At 37.6% G+C, this 20,526-nt stretch overlaps 3 protein-coding genes across 3 annotated transcripts; 1 reads left to right on the top strand and 2 right to left on the bottom strand.

Annotated features, from left to right (window-relative positions):
• Positions 1-252: 252 nt before the first annotated feature.
• On the bottom strand, positions 253-3,799 carry kptn (kaptin (actin binding protein)). The gene is made up of 12 exons (XM_051110028.1): positions 3,498-3,799; positions 3,334-3,416; positions 3,141-3,225; positions 2,887-2,941; positions 2,677-2,755; positions 2,491-2,564; positions 2,288-2,394; positions 2,098-2,193; positions 1,220-1,283; positions 1,005-1,140; positions 709-882; positions 253-624 (listed from the first exon to the last, which is right to left on the bottom strand). The coding sequence occupies exons 1-12, from the start codon at positions 3,706-3,708 to the stop codon at positions 472-474; spliced, it is 1,317 nt and encodes a 438-aa protein (XP_050965985.1). The 5' UTR covers positions 3,709-3,799; the 3' UTR covers positions 253-471.
• Positions 3,800-8,835: 5,036 nt separating this feature from the next.
• crx (cone-rod homeobox) lies at positions 8,836-12,376 on the top strand. Its single transcript, XM_051108980.1, has 3 exons — positions 8,836-9,366; positions 10,297-10,448; positions 10,821-12,376. Exons 1-3 carry the CDS (start codon positions 9,270-9,272, stop codon positions 11,415-11,417), a joined length of 846 nt encoding a protein of 281 aa, XP_050964937.1. The 5' UTR covers positions 8,836-9,269; the 3' UTR covers positions 11,418-12,376.
• A 4,699-nt stretch (positions 12,377-17,075) lies between these two features.
• On the bottom strand, positions 17,076-19,494 carry h3f3c (H3 histone, family 3C). Its single transcript, XM_051111017.1, has 4 exons — positions 19,336-19,494; positions 18,288-18,431; positions 18,052-18,205; positions 17,076-17,922 (listed from the first exon to the last, which is right to left on the bottom strand). Exons 2-4 carry the CDS (start codon positions 18,413-18,415, stop codon positions 17,794-17,796), a joined length of 411 nt encoding a protein of 136 aa, XP_050966974.1. The 5' UTR covers positions 18,416-18,431; positions 19,336-19,494; the 3' UTR covers positions 17,076-17,793.
• Between the last annotated feature and the right edge of the window lie 1,032 nt (positions 19,495-20,526).

Here is a 20,526-nt window from a genome sequence, read left to right as displayed (position 1 = left end):
ACAGAGCAACAATATCTATGACTTGTCTTATTAATACCACCTGCTACCAACTAGCAATAGCAAGTAGGAAATAAAGTTTTTTCATCAACAAGGGAATGAAAACCAGGTTTGTCAAATTTGTACATAGTGTCTTTCAAAGTTCTGGCAAAATTATATATTTTTCTGTCAGATGTTTATTTAACTGAACAACCTGTTGCTCAGAGCCAGTAGACACAATTGTGATCACTAGGATGTAAGATTGAGTAAGTCTGGCAACACCAGCAAAAAGTAATTTTCATTTCAGTGTATACATCACATAACAGCATCAACTTTATAGTCTTTGCACTGGTGTAAAATTCGAGGAAAAGTAGGTCTGGCATTATAATCCATTACTGAAGGGTGACATCACTCTTCAGGCAAGAGCAGTTTAGCAGTTTAGATGGATTCCTTGGCCACATTTGAAAAAAATAAATATCGGTCAACAAGTCATTTTTAGGTGGTTGAAGTTCTCTGTTCATTGCTGATTGAAATGGACTCTTCGCTATCTTGGTTTTTGATTGGCTGGTCTTTTGAAGAAGTAGGCAGTCTTGATGCTAAAGTGGACAATCTGTGAAGGACAAGATCAGCGGTTGTTCTCAGACTGTGCTGTGAAGGGGAAAAAAATCAGAGGATTAATTAACTCAAAATAACATCAAAATAATAATAGTAAAACAACTCGGTGGTAGTTACCTGTAGGACATGCAGGCCTTTTAAGGTAAGAACGGCTAGCTCTCTCAGTCCGTCACCATCCAGGTCGAGATAAATCAGTGACAGCAGGGGACTTTTAAAACTTCGTTTCCACAGCAGCTGTAACTTATCTTCAAAAGCTCCCATTGGTTGATGAAATTTGTAGCACAGTAGGTCCTGCAGATCACAAATTGTACACATAATTGAATTTCAATTTACCAACACTATGTGTTTAAACTCTTTAACTGTGGGATACTTTTGTTCTGTAGTGTTTCTGTACTTTAAATCCAGAACTCTACCTGTCCATATGTTCCCAGCAACAGCTCATGTTGTCCATCAAAGTCCAGATCAACAACAAGAGCACAGAGAACTGCATCGCACTGGTCGCTTTCTGCCAAACACAGCTGTTTGCTCAGTCCATACTGCTCCACATCCCTGAACACACACATGCATGCATTTAATTTGCACTCAACCAAACTGTGCAGAACAAGCAACAGACTAATGACCCTCTAACCTGTAAACAACAGCCATTTCTATTGCACTGGTCACCAACAGATTAAATGTTTCCATTTGACTGCCTGTAAAAAAAAGACAAATAAAGGAGATCAATAACAAGAGACCTTACCAGTTATTAATAACCTTGAATTAAAAAAAAAATTAAGCTAAAGTCATTAAAAATGTTTTTGGACAAAAAATTCCTGAAAAATCCATCATGGCTACTACAGAAATGTTTCTTGAGCAGAAGATCAGGATAATAGAATGTTTCCTGATAGATCATGTAATGCTGAAGACTGAAAACTCAGCTTTGCCGTCACAGGAATAAATTACATTTTAAAATAGATTTAAATTGAGAACAGCTAGTGTACTCTACTCTAGACCTGTTAGACAAAGGCCTAAATACTCTTGTTTTAAAGGAAACCTTGGGAACCTAAAACTTAATATCGAGTATTATGGCTTAATATAACATAAATGATATCTCTTACTAAAATATGTAGCAGAAAACCCATGAAAGATCTGCGCTATTTTACATATTTTGGACTATGGGACTATCATTACTTCGATAATATGAAATGGGTGCGCTCTGTGATTGGCGCCTCCTGTTGCTAGTTTTACCGCAGCACAACACAGAAATATGTAAATCTTTCATCGGTTTCCTACTACATATTTCAGTAAGAGACATCATTTACGTTATATTAAGCCATACAAGTCTTAATACATGGGGTTCCCTTTAAGTCAGGGGTTGGGGAGCCTCAATCCTGGAAGGCCGGTGTCCCTGTGGAGTTTAGCTCCAACCCTAAACTCTGCAGGGACACCGGCCATGCAGGATCAAGATTCCCCACCCCTGCTTTAAGTACAACTGATGATGGGGATCATTTAGGCTGTATCACTCACTGTTTGTGTCATTGCTCTGGTGCTGCTGTTTCGAAGGGAACAGCAGTACAGTGGAGATGGGACTGTCGTGCTGCACGCGCCAGTTTTGGAGAATCTCTAAAAAAAGGTAAACGTACAAAGAAAGCCAGAACTTTTATCATCACCACATAACTTTTTAAGAGTAAAAACTGTGTACGTGTGTGTTTCTCACCAGGTCCCTTTTGGTTGACAAGAGAAAGTCCCACAGAACCGTTCTGACATCCAAATGTGGTGAGGCGCCGATTTTGATCAATGCTCAAGACATTTAACCATAACACACTGCAAATGTAAACAATATCATTTCTAATTATCATTAAACATCTTACAAATCATGTCTTATCCAAACTTGAACTGCAGAAAAATAAACACGCTCACTTGCTTGGCAGCTCCTGCAGTTCAGGAAAGAGTCTTTCTACTGGCTGTTCCTCAAACTGGTGCAGAGATGCATTCTACTATCAGACAGTGAGAATGAAATTCAAATCTTTAGTATGACAGTACGACAAAGCAAAACCTTAACAATAACAAGCCATTACTCTGACTACAGTTATAAGCCAAGCTGACCTCTTTGTAAAGATGTATGCGCTGATCATGCCCACTGAGGAGAAACACAGTCTCACTGGATCCATCTCCACAATGCACCCTGCAAATCAAACGTGAACATCAACATAGTTTCAACTTTCAAAAGTAAAGTTTTATCTATTCAAAAAGTCCATATAAACCTTACGGCTTCCTTTATAGAAACATAAATAAAAAACAAAATGTCACACTCACTCAGTGTGATAAAGCTGGAAGGGGGTGAACTGGAGCTCCAGGTTCAGACAGCTCTCTGTCAACAGGATAAAAGCCTCAGATTATTCCGTATGACATTTTGGTGTCATTTGTTTCTATAAAGTGTCATTTCAACCACTGGCTTTTGATCTAAAGTATAATTTAAGATACTATAGGTATAAACCACACATAATTTGTGTATTGGTCTCAAGACATCAATGCATCGCTAATTAAAAGAATAATTTTATAAGACTCACGTGCAATAGACTCTAGGTTAAATTCTGACCCTGGTTCATAATCACAGTAAATGTTAAGAAAAGGAGTTGCTTTATCTCCTGAGTCCTGAGAGGAAAAAGACAGAAAGATACAAACAACAAAGACATACATGCACACGTTTTTCATCCAGCTTGTAATAATTCGTTACTTATGTTACTTAATGATGAAGCACACCTTAATGAAGGTTATTCCTACGACCAGTCCTCTTTTAGGTGCTGATTTGTTGAAGGCGTCAATGGACACGATTTCTGCATCAACTGTATTTACAGAAAGAAGATACATTTTTACGTTGTACAGCTAAAACAAAAGACTTTTAAAGCAAACGAGCTGGCTGTCACCTGGTATATATGTGAACTGAATCTCTCTGGCTACAGGTCTGATCTTCCTCTGCAGGTCCTGGTATCTGAAGCACACTACTTTCCCCTTCAGAGTCGCAGCTAGTAACTCCTGCTCTCCAGCTCGACATAGTCCGTATATGTTACTCTGCGAGGGAAAACGACTAAAACTGTCTTCCACAAATGGGCACATGCCTTTTATATCCGGTAACATGTTACAGATAATCACAACCAAAAATAAATCGAAGTTCAGTCGGACTGTACTGGACTGTCACGCCAGTGACAAAAAAAAACAACAACATCCGTATGTGGGCGGGATTGTGAGTAAATTTAACCAATCATCTGCGTTTTTCGCAACGCTTAACAAATCAGATTTCGACATGAGGCTGTCGTCATCAGCTGTCGCCGACAATTCTATGAACGCTTAAGTTTTTAAACTTACGTGAGAAGGGTTAAACGCAAATATCGCACAGCGGTTTGTATCTTGCTCACTGCCTTTTTGTCCATTTTTCATTAGTTGAGATGCATAACCAGTGGGAGGCTAATGCTATTGTGCTAATAATTTATTTATATTTCCGATGAAGAAGAAATGTGGCCTCCTACAGGGGGCGAATTACATTCATTAACGCATTTACTTTATTTAACCCTACTTTTAATCAAGTATACTGTTGTAAAATGCCACAGATGTGCCTGTATACGCAAGAAACTATACCACAAATTAACTAAAACACGATATTTCAATTAGCAGCTATCACAGACAATTTTGTCTGTCTATCAATCAATTAATCAGTCTGTCTGTCTGTCATATCTATAAATAAATAAATAGTACAACAACATCATAATTTGAAGTTTAAAAAAGACATTTATTTTGATAGGTTTGATTGAAATGGGTTGTATATATTCGGTATTGTCTTATGTATGATATCCCGAAGAAACACAAATTAGATTAATTAGATACTGAATTATGGGACATCCAGTACCCCTAAGGTTTGATACTAAGTAAACTGCAGAAAAAAAAAAAACATTATGTTTTGCAAAGTTAGATACAATATTTGAACACATTTATGTACATATCAATAACTTACTGAATTGTATTACCTTAATAGTGTTTATGTACATATCAGCAAAGCTTGAAATGAACTAAACGGAATTGAAATATTGAGATAAATGAGATAAATGGACAGTCGCCACTAGAGGGCCAGACAAACTGTCAACCAGTTATTGGGGCCCTCAGCATACAGTCCCACTGACATTAAAACCTTTTTAATCTGTGACCCAAAGTCTGCACAACAGGACATATAGTTTTTATCAGAAAGTAACTGCCTCATCACAACATCTTCTAGTAGAAACACATCTACACACTGCATTAGAAACTGCTCACCTGTTGTTTTAGATACCTATATTATACAGTGATTACAATCACTGGTTTGTGAGGGATTATAGTAGTTGAAAAAGGTTTTGTAGACATATTTAACACATATTCGAAGTTGATGAATCTGTTGTCTGATTGTGAATCATATTTTATACATGCATGCTTAACTCACATTGTTCAGAGAGCATGTGTGTATGTGTGCGTGTGTCCGGCGTGTGCGTTTCTTTGGGGATTAGATCTGTGTGAGTGATTGGTGCTGACAGCGGTCTGTGTATTACTGGCTGGCCTGCAGATTAAGCCGCTCCTTTTTAGACTGCCTAATCTGGATTAACTGATGCAGTGTGCCTGCAATGATGCAGCCCACTACCCCTCTCTCTCTCCCTCCCTCCGTCCTTCCCTCTCTCTCTCTTTCTTTCTTTCTCTCTATCTCTCACCTCACTCGCCCTCCTTCACCCCAATCCATCTTCACATTTTTCTTTCCTTTACCTCTGTAGAAACATTTTGTTTACTTCATCTATCCAACTCTCCACTCAGATTAAATGTTTGTTGCGGTGTCACTGTGTCGGCTGTGTATTTCTGTGCTAATGTGTTCTGCAGTGTATGTGTGTGTGTGTGTGTGTGTGTGCCTGCGGATTAGAGTTTAGTCCACTTCCATAATTGCTCTTGTGCCTGCGTAGCTGGTTGTTGCCAGATGGACGGACTGGTCCCCCCCACCCCCCACTGCACCACCCTCCACAAAACTTACCCTTCTGCAAACGCACAAGCCCAGATTCTGAACACATAAACATACAAACATCCTATACTGACACAGAACAACAACAACAAATTGTTGCTTTTTTTAAAACTGCTTTCACACAAACAACAACAACAACCGCTAAAATACTGGCATGTTCTACCATTTTATAATCTGAGCAAATGATTTAAAAATGACAAGAAAACTTGACTGATGATTAGTTTGTCACAAATAAAAAGACAAACACCCTAAATAAACAGTTGCTGTTTGGGAATGATATTGTCCATCCTCCTCTCATTAATTCAGTGTTGAATGACGCTGAAATACTTCACTAGTTTTTCACCAGCCATGGATGAAATATGGACAAACCCAGTGACTAGGTTGTTTTGACCCAGCAGTTGGGTTAAATGTTTAACCCACTCTTCTGGGTAGTTTTTTAAACTCAACTATTATTTAAAAAATACTGTATGGCTAAATTCAAATGAACCCAAAATAGGTTGGAAATTAAAAATCAGACACATAAGTACTAGACACATCAGCAATAATCAAAAGGTGAACATTTCTTAACAAGCAATTTAAAAAATGTTTATTATTTAATTATTGTTTATTCAACTTATTAATAAATGTTCTATTTTGGGTTGATTTTAAGCAAGAAATATAGTGATTTTTTAAAGCAATAGTTAAGTTAAATAAACCTACCCAGAAGTTTAGCCCAACTACTGAGTCAAAACAATTTTTTTTACATCAGCATTTACAGCCACAGAAATTATATAGTGTATTTCGCCGTTCTGCTCTCTTGCTATAAATATATATATATATATATATATATATATATATATATGAGAAGAGCTCAGATGCAAAAGCCTCTAAATCCATCTGACATTGTAGAATTGTAGGTCCTGAAATTTGACAAACAAAGTAATTGTTTGTCAAGGCTTTACTTGCATATTTCACAAAATATCACAATATATATTAGGAATATATTTTTTATCGAGAACCACTGGTTAGAGGTTGATTAAAGGGATGGACAACTGATCATTTTGTCTACATTATTGATTTTTTTAGGTGATGGCCCACCCATATAAATGCTTTTTTGTATCGCAAAATAATCCTGACTCTGAATCAGAAAGGAGTTTGCATTTCCTCTTAACATTTGACCACTCAGTTGAGCTATCTTTCCATCTCATATTTCTTTTCAAATTACCTTTAAAAAAGAAAAAATGTCAAAAAGCAAACTGATAGAATTCAAAGCAACAGTACCTGCAAATCATATTTTAGTCTCTCATTTTTGTATTCAGTACATGCATCTTTAGGCAAGATAATAAAGGCATATTTTCTCCAAGTATATTTTCAGTTGTACTTATACAGTATACATCTATTATTTCTGATATTTAGAGAAAAGCTTGTCATAATAAATTAGGGGAATCTGAAGATTATTTGTTGCCCTTTGTTCCTTGGCTGTAGAGTTAGTGTTGTGCTTAGGAGGGATGACATCTACCTCACTCACAGCCAAATAACCCTGTCTGCACTGTGTCTGTTTTAAGCCAACCTATCACACTCAGTTCATCTTGAGTGCCATTTGACGCCTTTCTCTAGCCTCTCTCCCTCTCTCTGTCACTAACATGTTTACACTCAAACACATAAAACTTTCAAATAAAACATTCCATTTTCAATGTCTATAGAATACATCGTAATTCTAGCTCCATTTTAGTACATATGTATCCTTTCCTGCATCGGAACTAATAAACAAACTTTTGTTATCCTTTCTTCTTTCATCAGACTTCCATCACTGGTCAAGAGAACATTCATCCTTGTGTCTTCATCTTGTTTTATTCATTATTCATCCAGCTCTTCTTCTCTCCCTTTTTTTCTCCATGTGGTTTTTACAGGTCTATCCTACTCTCCTCTTATGGACTGATGAGAAATCTCTCTTTCCTCTCTCACATAAAGCATATTAAGATTATATTAATTTAGCATTGTATGTACATGTGTGTGTCTAGTTCAAAAATAAAGTTTAAAGAGTAATACAAATACAACAAATACAAATTTACAATAATTATGCCAAATGTGGTGTTACACATTTTTGTGGTATTATGCTGCTCATATGTTTTTGTGTTTAGACATGAAATTATGTTAAAGGGTTTTAAGCTGACCACGTAGCCTAGCTGCAGTTAATTAATGAATATTCAAATAAACGATGATACAAATAAATTATTTCGATTATGCATGTTGTTATGCAGAAGTGTTACTTAACAAGAAAAATGTCACAAGATACACTTAGCTTACATAATATCCGGAAACAACTGACACATTCGAAAAACGAACGAAATTTAAGAGTGTTCGTGTCTTATATGTGATTAAAATGGCGCTTTCGTCTAAAATCTGACTTGTAAACAATTGCGGTTTCTTTAAAGATTAAAAAATTGCGCAGCGCCGATTAAGAAACGAAGAAAAAACATTCAGCAAATTCAAGTGGAATGGTTAATATGTGCGCAATTTGTAAACCCACACCAATTTATAAAATAGAAATAAAATGGTTTTATATAGCCTACTTTTTTATTAGGGAACGATTTTGGAAATTGACTTTCAGGGGTATATTTATTGTGAGGGGCAATTTTTCTAACACATCTAATTTACTGTGTGTTACATGTATTTATTTATAATGCTTAAATGATAAAAAAACAAAAACAAAAAAAAACGTTTTAATTAAAAACAACCCTACACAACATTTTAAATACCATGTATTTAAATATGTTTTTGATTACAGTCTTTTTAAAAAATCTAAACATTTTAAATATTTTAAATATCTGCTGCATTTTAAAACTTCCTTTAGTAGTCTATTTTTGCCCGGAGCCTTGTTAATTTGTTTTAAAGGCAATATTCGCCATATGTCGATATACCATCATAATTTTTATTTGTTACTCCACTGGTTTAAAACTAAAAAAGGAAATTTGTTTAATTTAAACAAAACGTTTGAAAATCGAATTACGTGTCATAACCAGACACCTAGATCCAGGCACTATTCTATTGATTTTGCAATTTTACCTTATATTTTAAGTAAAAAAAATAAACGTCTATTGTCATACCACGTGTTAAGATACACGTCAAAGGACAGAGAGAGAGAGAGATAGAGAGATAGATAGAGAGAGAGAGAGAGAGAGAGAGAGAGAGAGAGAGAGAGAGAGAGAGAGAGAGAGATGCCCCTTGATTAGCTGCTCGGTGTCTTATTGCTCATAGTGTCCCGGCTCCTGTCCGGTCCTGCCCAAGAGACACGCGCCTTAACCAACGCCAAAACTCTGACAGAGTCTAAAACTTGTGTGTATAATAGTCTATTTACTTTTACGATTACCTCACATTTGAAGAGTACTTCTGTCTTTGTATTCAGGCTGATATTAACGCCACTGTTAAACTCTGGCAGAAGTGTAAGCTCGTTCAAGACTCTGAGAAGCGGGAAAGAATCTACAGGTGTTTGAAGAGCCGCGACACTGAAGGAGCACCGCACGCGCCAGGCGCGAGCTCAGACACGCGGCCACCAGAAGCAGAGCGCGACCCCCGACCAGTAAAAAAAAAGCGTCAGAGAGAAAAAAGAGAGTGAGAGAGAGGGGAGAGAGAGGGAGGGAGAGAGAGCGAGCAATAGAGAGAGTGTGCGAGAGACGCGGCCGTCCCAAGAATGATGTCCTACATAAAGCAGCCCCATTATGCTGTGAACGGGTTAACACTGTCCGCCTCAGGAATGGACCTGCTCCACACCGCCGTCGGCTACCCAGGTCAGTCCATTCTCATTAATCATTTATAATATGTTTGTGTCAGACATTTGATTAATTTTTAGTGGTCAGTAAACTCAAGAGAAAAGGGAAAAGCAAAACCGAAAGGTAGCCTCGTCTTTCCCGTTTCATTTTGATGTGTTCCCCGTTTTTCCTTACAGTTGAAGCAACGTGAATTTAATATAATATAGGCCTAACCAGTTGATAGCCACATTAACTGGACTTGCTCACGTAGTAACAAACGCACTACCCACAATGTAACACAGAATAACTATATAAAAATCGACGTCGAATGTAGACATATTTGAAATTCATCTTGGGTATTTTGTAAAATGTTAAAAAAAACTCAAAAACTTTTTTTCGCAGTCAATATTTTGTATAACGTTAGCCAGAATTTTGAATTTTAAATTTTAATTTTAAAGTGATCGTATGTTTGCTTGTTTATTATGTAAAGTTACTTTATAGCCAATTATGAATCATGACGGTTTAATTACAGCTTTAAAGTCGCGCGTTTGGTTCCATGTTGTAGCAAATAAATTAATGATCATAATTGTATAGCATACAGAATAAAAGCAAAGCTTAATGGATTCAGAATGTAAATATTAATAAAGCACTCACATATAAAATATGTGATACACGCCAGAAACTGTTGATATACTTGTCCTTACTGACAGACGTCAGTCACAATACAATTATCTATCTATCTGTCTATCTATCTATGTCTATCTATCTATTTATCATTGTTGTATGATGATAATGAATAGTCCGTGTCTCACCAAAATTAACCATATTTTATAACTCTTATAAGCTCACATTAAACAATTAGAACTGATACTATCTACATGTAAAAACAAAATGTTTTCTCTTTTACTGTGATTAAATGTGAATTACTTTGTTGTTTTTTTATCGTGTAATGTTCATTTTTTCCAATAGCCACTCCGAGGAAGCAGCGTCGGGAGCGCACTACCTTCACACGCACCCAGCTGGACATTTTGGAAGCCCTGTTCACCAAAACACGCTACCCAGACATATTCATGAGAGAAGAGGTGGCTCTGAAAATCAACCTTCCCGAGTCCAGAGTTCAGGTGAGCCTATCTACCTCAAACTTTGACAAATGTGATCTCTCTGACACCTCTCAGAGTCCCTGACTGATCTTTCTAAACTCATCTGGCCTAATGTCTGATTTTAGTAAAATACAAAAGATTCAAGTACATTCATCACAGCATCTAACACTCACTAAATAGTGTGTGCATTTAAAGTTGACTCTATTCTAAACTGTTGTCTCAAAGTATTGAAAATAACCACAACTCTGACAGTCTGTGTTTATAAGACCATTTAATGTTGCAGGTCTGAATATCTAGCATGAGATACAGTATATAAAAGAAACAAGTCCATTTTGATCTTTTTAGCAAAATGAGCCAAATTTCCACCTTTAACCCCACTCTTATTTCCCTCAGGTTTGGTTCAAGAACCGTCGCGCTAAATGCCGCCAACAGCAACAGCAGACCAGCGGTCAGCCCAAGCCCCGTCCCCCTAAAAAGAAGTCCTCTCCACCCCCTGAGCTGACCTCTGACCCTGGTGCCAGCTCCTCAGTGGCGGCCGCCCCCGCCCCAGCCATGCCCCCTAGTGCCAGCACAGGCACAGCACCAGTTTCTGTGTGGAGTCCCACCTCTCTATCCCCACTTCCTGACCCACTGTGTGGCTCTGGCACACCCTGCGTGCAGCGCCCTGCTCCCTATCCTATGAGCTACGGTCAGCCCACCACCTACAGCCAGGGCTACAGCTCCTCTCCTTACTTCAGTGGGTTGGATTGCAGCCCGTACCTCTCTCCCATGACCAGTCAGCTGTCCGCAAGCGGGGGCGCCCTCTCTCCCCTCACCGTGCCCTCAATGGGTGGCTCACTCAGCCAGTCACCCTCCCTCTCCTCCCAAGGATACAGCACCTCATCGCTGGGCTTCAGTTCCGTAGACTGCCTGGACTACAAGGACCAGCAGGCCTGGAAGCTCAACTTCAGCACCGTGGACTGCCTCGACCATAAATTCCAGGTGCTGTAGAAGAGAAAGTGAGCAAGTGAAGAGAAAGAACAAGAAGATGGAAGAAGAATAAATGAAAGAAAACTATTGCTTGATATGCTGGAGACATTCAGATGATGAACAGGACTGAATCAGCAGGATTCATGTGATCTCAGAGGTGTACAGGGGTGCCCATTTTGGAACAGGTGAAGACTGTTCCTCTGTAATCCAGACCTGCTCTGTGATTGGCTGAGAGTGAAGGGACTCCTCAAGTCTACTGATCAGTCATCATTATTAACCATTTACCTCACACACAAACACATACATTAGAACATATTTCAAAACATATTGAAGTACATATCACTAAAACACGTGCATACACATATCACACAAAGACAGGCACATACAGTGATTGGAGGGAAACCTCTCAGTTTCTCTGCAGATACAATTAGCTCTTAACGGGACAAAGTTCTTTCTACTTTTTTCATAAGTTTGGTTTGATTTGTCTGTACTGGGAGGCTTTAGAAGTTTTTGTGTTGTGCTTTTAGCTTGTTGTTATTTATGTATTGTTAAATTACGTTAACTTATATCAAATAATGTTGTTTTCTGTTAGTTAATCGTTACTAATTAAACTTCATTTAATGGCATTACATGCATGCTGTTGATATATATTTTCTATTTGGGTGACCTTGTGTTAAAAAATGTTGGTGTTTACAATTGTTGTTATATTGCTTTGAGCGAATACATTCAGATGGGAGCTATTTTTTTTTCTCTTAGTTTAACTACATAATTAAATGTGGCTTTGTTCAACAAGATTTGTCTAACAAGAGTTGTCTAACTCTGTTTCTCGATGAATATTCAAGATGAAGTACTACTGTCATTAATAAAAACATGGCTGGAGAATTTATTAGCACACAGAACTAATGATTGACATGACAAAAGGAGGAAAAATCCCCTCAAACTGAACTTTAATAAGGTGGGTTATGTCAGTCCCTCACACTGAACAAGCATAAATAGTTACAAATTTAGAAGCTACTTTAAAAAAATATTTAAGGACTAAATCTAAATTAATTAAACACAATATGCACACAATATTCATGTCTTTAATAGATTTCCTGGTTATTAGCGAGGGAAATGGCCATTCAAACTGTAACAAACTTGATTTTTGACCAACTAAACTGAAAGCGGATGAAAAATTCAGTACTTTGGGTCTAGAAATATGAAGGGCAAGGCACACATTCCTCCACCATCTTCTCCTTGAGTCACCGTGACACCCTGGGGTTGGATACACAGGTGGCCCACACAGAGGAGGCATCTGGGGGTCCAGAAGGTGGTTGCGATGATGTTGTCTGGTAATCGTGTTGCTGTGATGGTGTGGTGTGTGTGGCCCCGCCCATGTAGCCGGGTGTGTGGGGTTATTTTAGCCAATGACCCAGAGAGCACCTCAATCTCCTTACTGTCGGCAGAATACTACCCTAAAGCAATTAAACAGGATTACTGAAGCTCCCTCTCTCTCTTTCCCTCCTCCACACCTCTCCGTGCATCTCCTCCTGTTGATTCCAGTTCCCTCTCTGTCTGCCATGACTATTCTATGACTATTCCATCATCCGTTCCTCATCTATCACAGCATATTGGTCCCACAATCAGAGTTACAGTCATTAATCCAAAGTTTTTAGACACTATCATCTAAAAAATGAAATGTGTGAATTTCTTTGCATTAGGTTATATGACAAAATGTCACATTAAGTGCTTTTTAAAACCCAATATAGCACAAACATACTAGTTAGTTACATTTCATGATATTTTCACAATTTCACAACAGACGAAATTAAAACAAAAAGCATTTGGACATCTGGTTTCCAAATTTGAATGCAACATACCTATAGTTAATGTGCTGAAAAAAAAACTTTAATTGCTTAAAAATCAAACTGGCTAGTAAAAGTAAAAGTAAAAGTAAAAAAAAAAAAAAAAAAAAAAAAAAAAAGAGAAAATGTTTAGCTCGTAATACAATGGCCCCTCAAAAGACTTTAAAAAAGTCAGTGTCACTGTACCAGATACAAAATATTATTATTTAATTGTAAATTATTCTAAACCGTTTCTCACATTTAGCCATTGTTTTACTGTTACTATTAAAAGTATATACTGTATGTACATTACGTAGATTTTTTTCAGGTTTCTTTGATGAATAGAAAGTTCAGAAGAACAGCATTTATCATTTAAAAAGAACATCTTTTGTAACATCATAAATGGCTTTATCATTACTTTTGATCAATTTAAAGCATCCTTGCTAAAAAAAAGTATTAATTAATTATAAAATTAAAAAAATATCCAAGACTCCAAGCTTTTGGTATAGTGTATAATGTTACAAAAGCTTTTTATTTCAGATAAATGCTGATCTTTGGATCTTTCTATTCATCAAAGAATCCTGAAAAAAATGTACTTAACTGTTTTAAATATTAATATTTTAAATTTTGGATCAAATAAATGCAGGCTTGGCGAGGAGAAGGTAATTCTTTAAAAAACATTAAAAATCTTACTGTTCAAAAACTTTTGACTGGTAGATATATAACATTTTATAGAGTATAACCAAGTTCAAAATGCCCACAAACATGCAGTGTTTACTGCAATTGATCAGGGTCAATTTTAACAATGTTTTCAATCTTATTTTATAAGATAACATTTATTTTTCTTCCTGAGACTTATTAAGTGTGATCTGTTTAATCTGATTTCTCCATCTGTACTCTTATTACTTCTTATTCTCTCTTTTTTTCTAATTTCTGCTCACTCCCCCTTTTTTGTTTATGTACATCTCTTATGAGTATCCCTGTATGAAGTGAAGGATGTGGAGTTCTGTAACTCTAAACATACTCACAGGCCTCTCTCTCTCTCCTCTGTGCCATCTTTCATGCCCTCTCTCACTTGTTCTCTCTCCATCCACCCCTCCACCCCTCCTGAGTGCTTCATAATCCCACTCTGACCTGAATAAAACCACATGTACTGTTACCAGGACGAAGGGTGTGTGTGTGTGTGTGTGCGTGTGTGCAAATGTTTACGTATAGGTCACAAATAAACATATTTTTTTCTTCTGAAAATACATCAGAAGAAAAGAAATAAAGTGGCATTGTTTTACTTTATTTCTCTGTGTGTAAAACACGTTTTAAAAAAGAATAAGTGAAAATTATTATTATAAAAATTAAATTATATAGTAGTTGCTTGGTCTCTTTCCCTCACTTTTTGCCTCTTTAACTTTATATCTATATATCTATATACTTATGTATGTATGTATGTATGTATCTATCTATCTAGTCTTTCTCAGTCAACTCTCTTTTCCTCTCACCCTCCCCCTGTTTCTCCAGATATTAATCTCTCTCTGTGACAGATTGTCTGTAGTTCATGCAAGAAGACAAAAGGAGAATCTGCTGAGCCTTCAAATCTAACAAATCACACACATACAAACACACACACATAACCCACAAACCAGCATGCAGATGCATATGATACTTAACTTGACAAACACATTACTTACTCTAGCATATTACAGACTCGCTCACACGCATAGACTTGAAACTATGCAACTGTGAATGATCATCTGATTTAAGATGATGGAGGGGCAATACAGGTTTTGAATGACAGGTGTGTGTTAATGTAGTTACAGGTTAAATTACAGTTGCTTCTGTCTAAAAAGACCTTGCGAGGGACTAGACAAAAACAAAACTCTGAAAAAAAAAAAAAAAAAACCTTTTTTTTCTGTTCGTTTAAATCATACAGGCCTAGCTACATGGGCTGTTGAGGCTCATGTTTAACGGTAATGAAAATGTGTACAGTAAAATAATTTAATTTAGTTATTCCCTTACCAGTGTATTACGGGAAGGCAAACGCATAAGCTCAGTTGTCGAAGAGTAAAGTAGGTGTTAGATATAAATTTTCTTTTCGAAAAAGTGTACCTGTCTGCCTTTCTGATGCTGTGTATATCGCTGGAAAGAAACAGCTCCCTCTGCTGGTCGTTATAACTGTGACAATATTACAGAAAACAGTGAAGGTACGTCAATATCGTGGTTTAGCCTGTGGTTTAAACCAGCAAACACCTTGATATTTAAGGATCCCTGTAACTGACATTTATTCTGTGTTTTAGTTGCTGTGAAAGTCAAATGCGTATATTTAATATATGAATGAAGCCTACAGAATGGTGAACAACTGTATGTGCAAGTTGCTTTCTTTCTGTAAATTAATTTGCATTCTAAATTTTGATTGCTGTTATTTATTTATTTGAACTGAAAATCAAAGCAGGCACACCACAGCTCCAGAGACAGAAAAATGTTTAGTTATGTTCTCACCATCTCATCTTGGTGAGAACATAAGTATCTTCTATCTCTGCAGCTGTGGTGTGAAAAGTTTGACTTTTCAGTTCAAATTCTTGTGTGGTGGAGCACCCACATTGAGCTTTTTGGCCTACTGGACTGTTTATTTATTTATTTATTAATTACCACATTTGTGGACCCTCTAGCATGCCTTTACAGTAAGTTCGATAGCTTAGAGTACTATGTATTTTTATGTTATTTTCCCACCATTCTCATGATTAGGCTGTGCAACTTCTCAGGGTTGCCAGGTTTTCATAAAAACCCAAAACTAGCCTCAGTCGCGTTCCGGCGTGTAAAATACACGTTCTTTGGCGCGGTTCCACTGGTAAAATTCGCATTCCAGTGGAAAAATATCACGTAATTGGGGTCGTTTAAACCCGTGGCAACGGTGTTAAAGTAGACAAATTTCGCGGGAAAACCGCGGATTTGGCAACATCTTAGAGACTCGAATAAAATGCAGACAGACTTAATTTAACCTTTTTTTCTTACCGCAGAATCTGTTTTTTAAACTTTAAGGTTAATGTGCAGTTGTTTTAATGTTAAAATACTGCTTCACGAAGAGAAATTCCACAGTGGAATAACTATTTTCACATCCTTATTCATCAATAATGCATTTGCAATTTCAGCTTGTTACAGTAACAGCTGCTGAACGTTGTATGGTTTACTGCCATACCAGTATTATTATCTTGCTGGATTTTTTTTTAATTAGCATGATTCAATTTTGACCTTTTAAAAATTTTAAAAATCTTTTAAAATTTAAAGGATTTTCTAAACACTAGATCATAGGCCTAGGCCATGATGCATTTGGGTGTGTTTATAAATGACAGTTAAAAGTCCATTTGTGTAACATCTATTTATTACCACCAGAATATGAGAAATTTGGAAAATACAAAGATCAGCTTATTTAAATTTCCGAATAAGAAAAATAAAAGAAGCACAAACATGAGGTTACATTGTGTATCACGAATAGAGGGAAGGAGCTCTACCCAAACAAAGTAAAAGACTCAGTACTAGAGTACTAAACGTAAAGAATATTTTTTGCTACACTCTGTGACTCTAATGCCGATCTTTAATTTGACAAAACTGGAATCGGAAGAGTGGAAAACGAGAGACAGAAAAAGAGGAAGAGAGACAAAGAAAGGAAGGGAGAGCAGGATGTTAGTTGAACAGTGAGGTTGAATGAGAGGCTGGTTTAGAGCGCCCCCCTGTGGCTGCCTGAAGTTATAACAGGAGGAGCAGGATCGGCTTTCACTACAATATGAAAAAGAAAACGAATTCAAACTGATTCTCTGTGGATTAATCCTTTTTTTCTAAAGAACATTTCATGTATGCATTGTAGTAAAAAAAAAAAAAAAAAAAAAGAAAAAAAGACACCATATCAACAATAATAGTAATCATCAATATTACAAGTAACAACTTTTTAACCAATAGATGCTGGTTTGCAGTTGAATACGATTCTGCTTTGCTGATCACATCACCCACAGACACTCACACAGAGAAGAAGTCTGACCCCACACTCACCTCCACTATGAAGGGCCAAGTAAGGATTCAAGCAGGACATGTAAGTGGATCAAGGGGGACAGGAAGGGGAGGGTGATTAACAAAACATATGTGAGTTGGAGGAATGGGGCAATAAGGTGGACTGAGGCAGTTTTAGTAGCACCCTGCTGTGGAAGTTTCCGCTCCCCTTAAGCAGACTGACCCCAGACACCACCCTGTTTTTCTCTCTGGACAGCGGAGTAAGTGTGAGCGCAGGGCAAAACTTCTTCTCCTTACATGCATGTTGAATGTGTGGCCCTAAAGCGGGCATGGGTGGACCTCGTTTACGCTCCAAATGTGAATGTGTGAGAGTGCGTGTGTGTATGTGCACGTGTGTGTGTGATCAGCAGCACCTGTTACATGCACATATAGGTACCCTACGCGTCATTTAGACAGCACTAGCAGACTGAGACACAGTTACTCCCCATCACTGATACTCTAAACTCTACCAAGAAAAGCAGGAGGAGAACAAGTGGAGAGACAGAAAGAAATAAAGAGGGCGATAGAAAGAAGGGGTGAGTTTAAGCGCGCTCTCCACGGATGCGGCGTGCCAGCTGGATGTCTTTGGGCATGATGGTGACACGCTTGGCATGGATGGCACACAGGTTAGTGTCTTCAAACAGACCGACCAGGTATGCCTCACTGGCCTCCTGCAAGAACACACACAAAAATGGGTCAGTTCATTAGGCATAAACATGTAAGAAAGCAAAAAAAGGAAAAGAATATCCAAATCCTCAAACAGGAATGTGTGCAAAAAAGTTAATAACCATAATACGCACCTGCAGTGCACCAATGGCGGCGCTCTGGAAACGCAGGTCAGTTTTGAAGTCCTGGGCAATTTCTCGAACCAGACGCTGGAATGGCAACTTGCGGATGAGCAGCTCAGTGGACTTCTGATACCGACGAATCTCACGCAAAGCCACAGTACCAGGCCTGCAGATAACAAAAACGCTTAAAACAGGGGTCTTCACAACTCTTTTGTTCGCTGTGTACGTTTACAAGTCTGGAATATCACCTGTAGCGATGAGGTTTCTTGACTCCTCCAGTCGAGGGAGCGCTCTTGCGGGCAGCTTTGGTAGCCAGCTGCTTACGAGGAGCTTTTCCTCCAGTGGACTTACGAGCAGTCTGCTTAGTACGGGCCATTGTTAGTCAGTATCACCTGAGAGAAAGGAACATATCTTTAGAGTATTTTTAGAGCACAGTTAAGTCAGTAAATCATGGGCGGGTTATGACATACAAGGCAGGAATGTAAAACAACTCTAGGAGTAAGTTATCATGCTTACTCTCATAGCTGTGTAATATACATCATTGAGTCTTGAGCACAAACAGACAGATGAGATATTAAATTGAGTAAATCTCTGCTAAAAATAGCGTCTCTAGTTTTACACTTGTTTTGGTATTTGACTCCCTGCCCCATATGCTATTTCAGGCCACTTCCTCCAGCACGTCACATTAAACTTAATAAATAAAAGTAACCACTCAGCGTGGGCTAAGACGGTGTTTCAGCCAATCACAGACGCCTGTAAAACAACAATAAAGCAGTAGCCAGTAGAGATTGAGAAGCGGAATAAACGAACCAATCACAGGCCGTTTTGCCAGTTGTGGGGGCAGATCAGCCTGCCTAAGCCCCGCCCTTAACCGCAAGATTATGGCTGCAATTTGAACGGCAACTGGAGAGAGTCCGTGCATTGAGGCACAGGGGAGGACGTAAACTTTGAAATAAAATTCAAAATCTAATGCATGCAACGCAAAACTAATAACACAATACGGTAGCAGGCATCCTTGGGTAACTAAATAACCGCTTAGAAGGGAATTTTTCCGCGAATTTACGCCGTTTAACCGAAGTAAATAGAGCCATACGAAAGTGGGACGGATTTCAGTGTGTCCTCCGACACGAAAAGGAGAGCCTATTTTCTCTCGCGTCTCGCCATCGGCTTTCTCATTTTCAGACGATGAGATTTTAACGTTTTAACGCTTAAAATAAACATTATTCCACAGGAAAGTTTCACAAAGCTGTTGAAAAGTATTTCAGAGAGGAGACAGTGATGTATTGGGGCACTTACCTCAGGTGAACGTGTTTTAATTCGCGCAGTGAAATATGTGCTCGGCTTGTCTGGCAGTGTCAGTATTTACTATCTCACACACAATGGGAGCGGAGCGGCCAGAGCCAAAATGGCCGCGATGTCAATCATTTTCTCCCAGAATGCACCTCAATAAAACTGTAAACACAAAAATGCCGATTTTTACAGTACCAGTTGCGTTATGGGTTTGCGTTTCCGTTAGGAATTTTCTTGGCTCAAAGCCAAATGTAACAAAAGTGAATAATATTAAGTATTTAAACTACCGCGTTTCAGGTGCTCTTTCACTGCAATCCCTTTGTTTTTCGTTTGTTCCATGGAGGTCATCAGGTTTATAGGAGACAGGCTAATGGGTTCATCCACTGCTGGTTATATAATCATCATCATTTATTATTATTATTATTATTATTATTATTATTATTACTACAAATCTGAAACATTTTCTGTTAATTTAGCAATTTACTTATTTACCAAAAAATAGCTTTATTTGTGACCCTGGTCCACAAAACCAGTCATAAGGGTCATTATTTATTTATTTATTTATTTTTTAAATTGAGCTTAACACATCATCTGAAAGCTAAATAAATAAGCTTTCCATTGCTATATTTGTTGGGATAGGACAATATAAAAAAATTATATTGAAAAAATCACCTTTGAAATTGTCCAAATGAAGTTAGAAATGAATATGACTAATCAAAAATGTAATTTTAATATTTACGGTAGGAAATTTACGAAATATCTTCATGAACCATGATCTTTACTTAATATCCTAATGATTTTTGGCATAAAAGAAAAATTGATAATTTTGACCCATACAGTGTTTTTTTGGCTATTGCTACAAATATACCTGTGCTACTTAAGACTGGTTTTGTCGTCCAGGTTTACATTTAACATTGAACCCTTAAATTTAAGGTATTTTAAGTTCATATACTATAATTTTTATATAGATACAGAATTGTTGTGGGGCCCTAATGTATGCTTCAAACATCATCTGGTTTTCATTTATCTGAGTGTTGGCCATAGATGATCTGAGATCAGTCGTACAGTGTTTTACTTATTTCAGGCTGACATTCAAAACCACCCTCCAGCCATGCAGGAACTCTATCTTAACCGAAGTCTGCATTCCTCTCTCTCTCTCTCACGCTTGCTATCATTAAGGCTTCAGTGACATTTCAC

This window comes from Labeo rohita, chromosome 5 (genome assembly GCF_022985175.1).
Source record: "Labeo rohita strain BAU-BD-2019 chromosome 5, IGBB_LRoh.1.0, whole genome shotgun sequence".
Classification (NCBI taxonomy): domain Eukaryota; kingdom Metazoa; phylum Chordata; class Actinopteri; order Cypriniformes; family Cyprinidae; genus Labeo; species Labeo rohita.
Note: the sequence above shows the minus strand (reverse complement) of the source record. Positions and strands in the feature narration are given on the sequence as shown.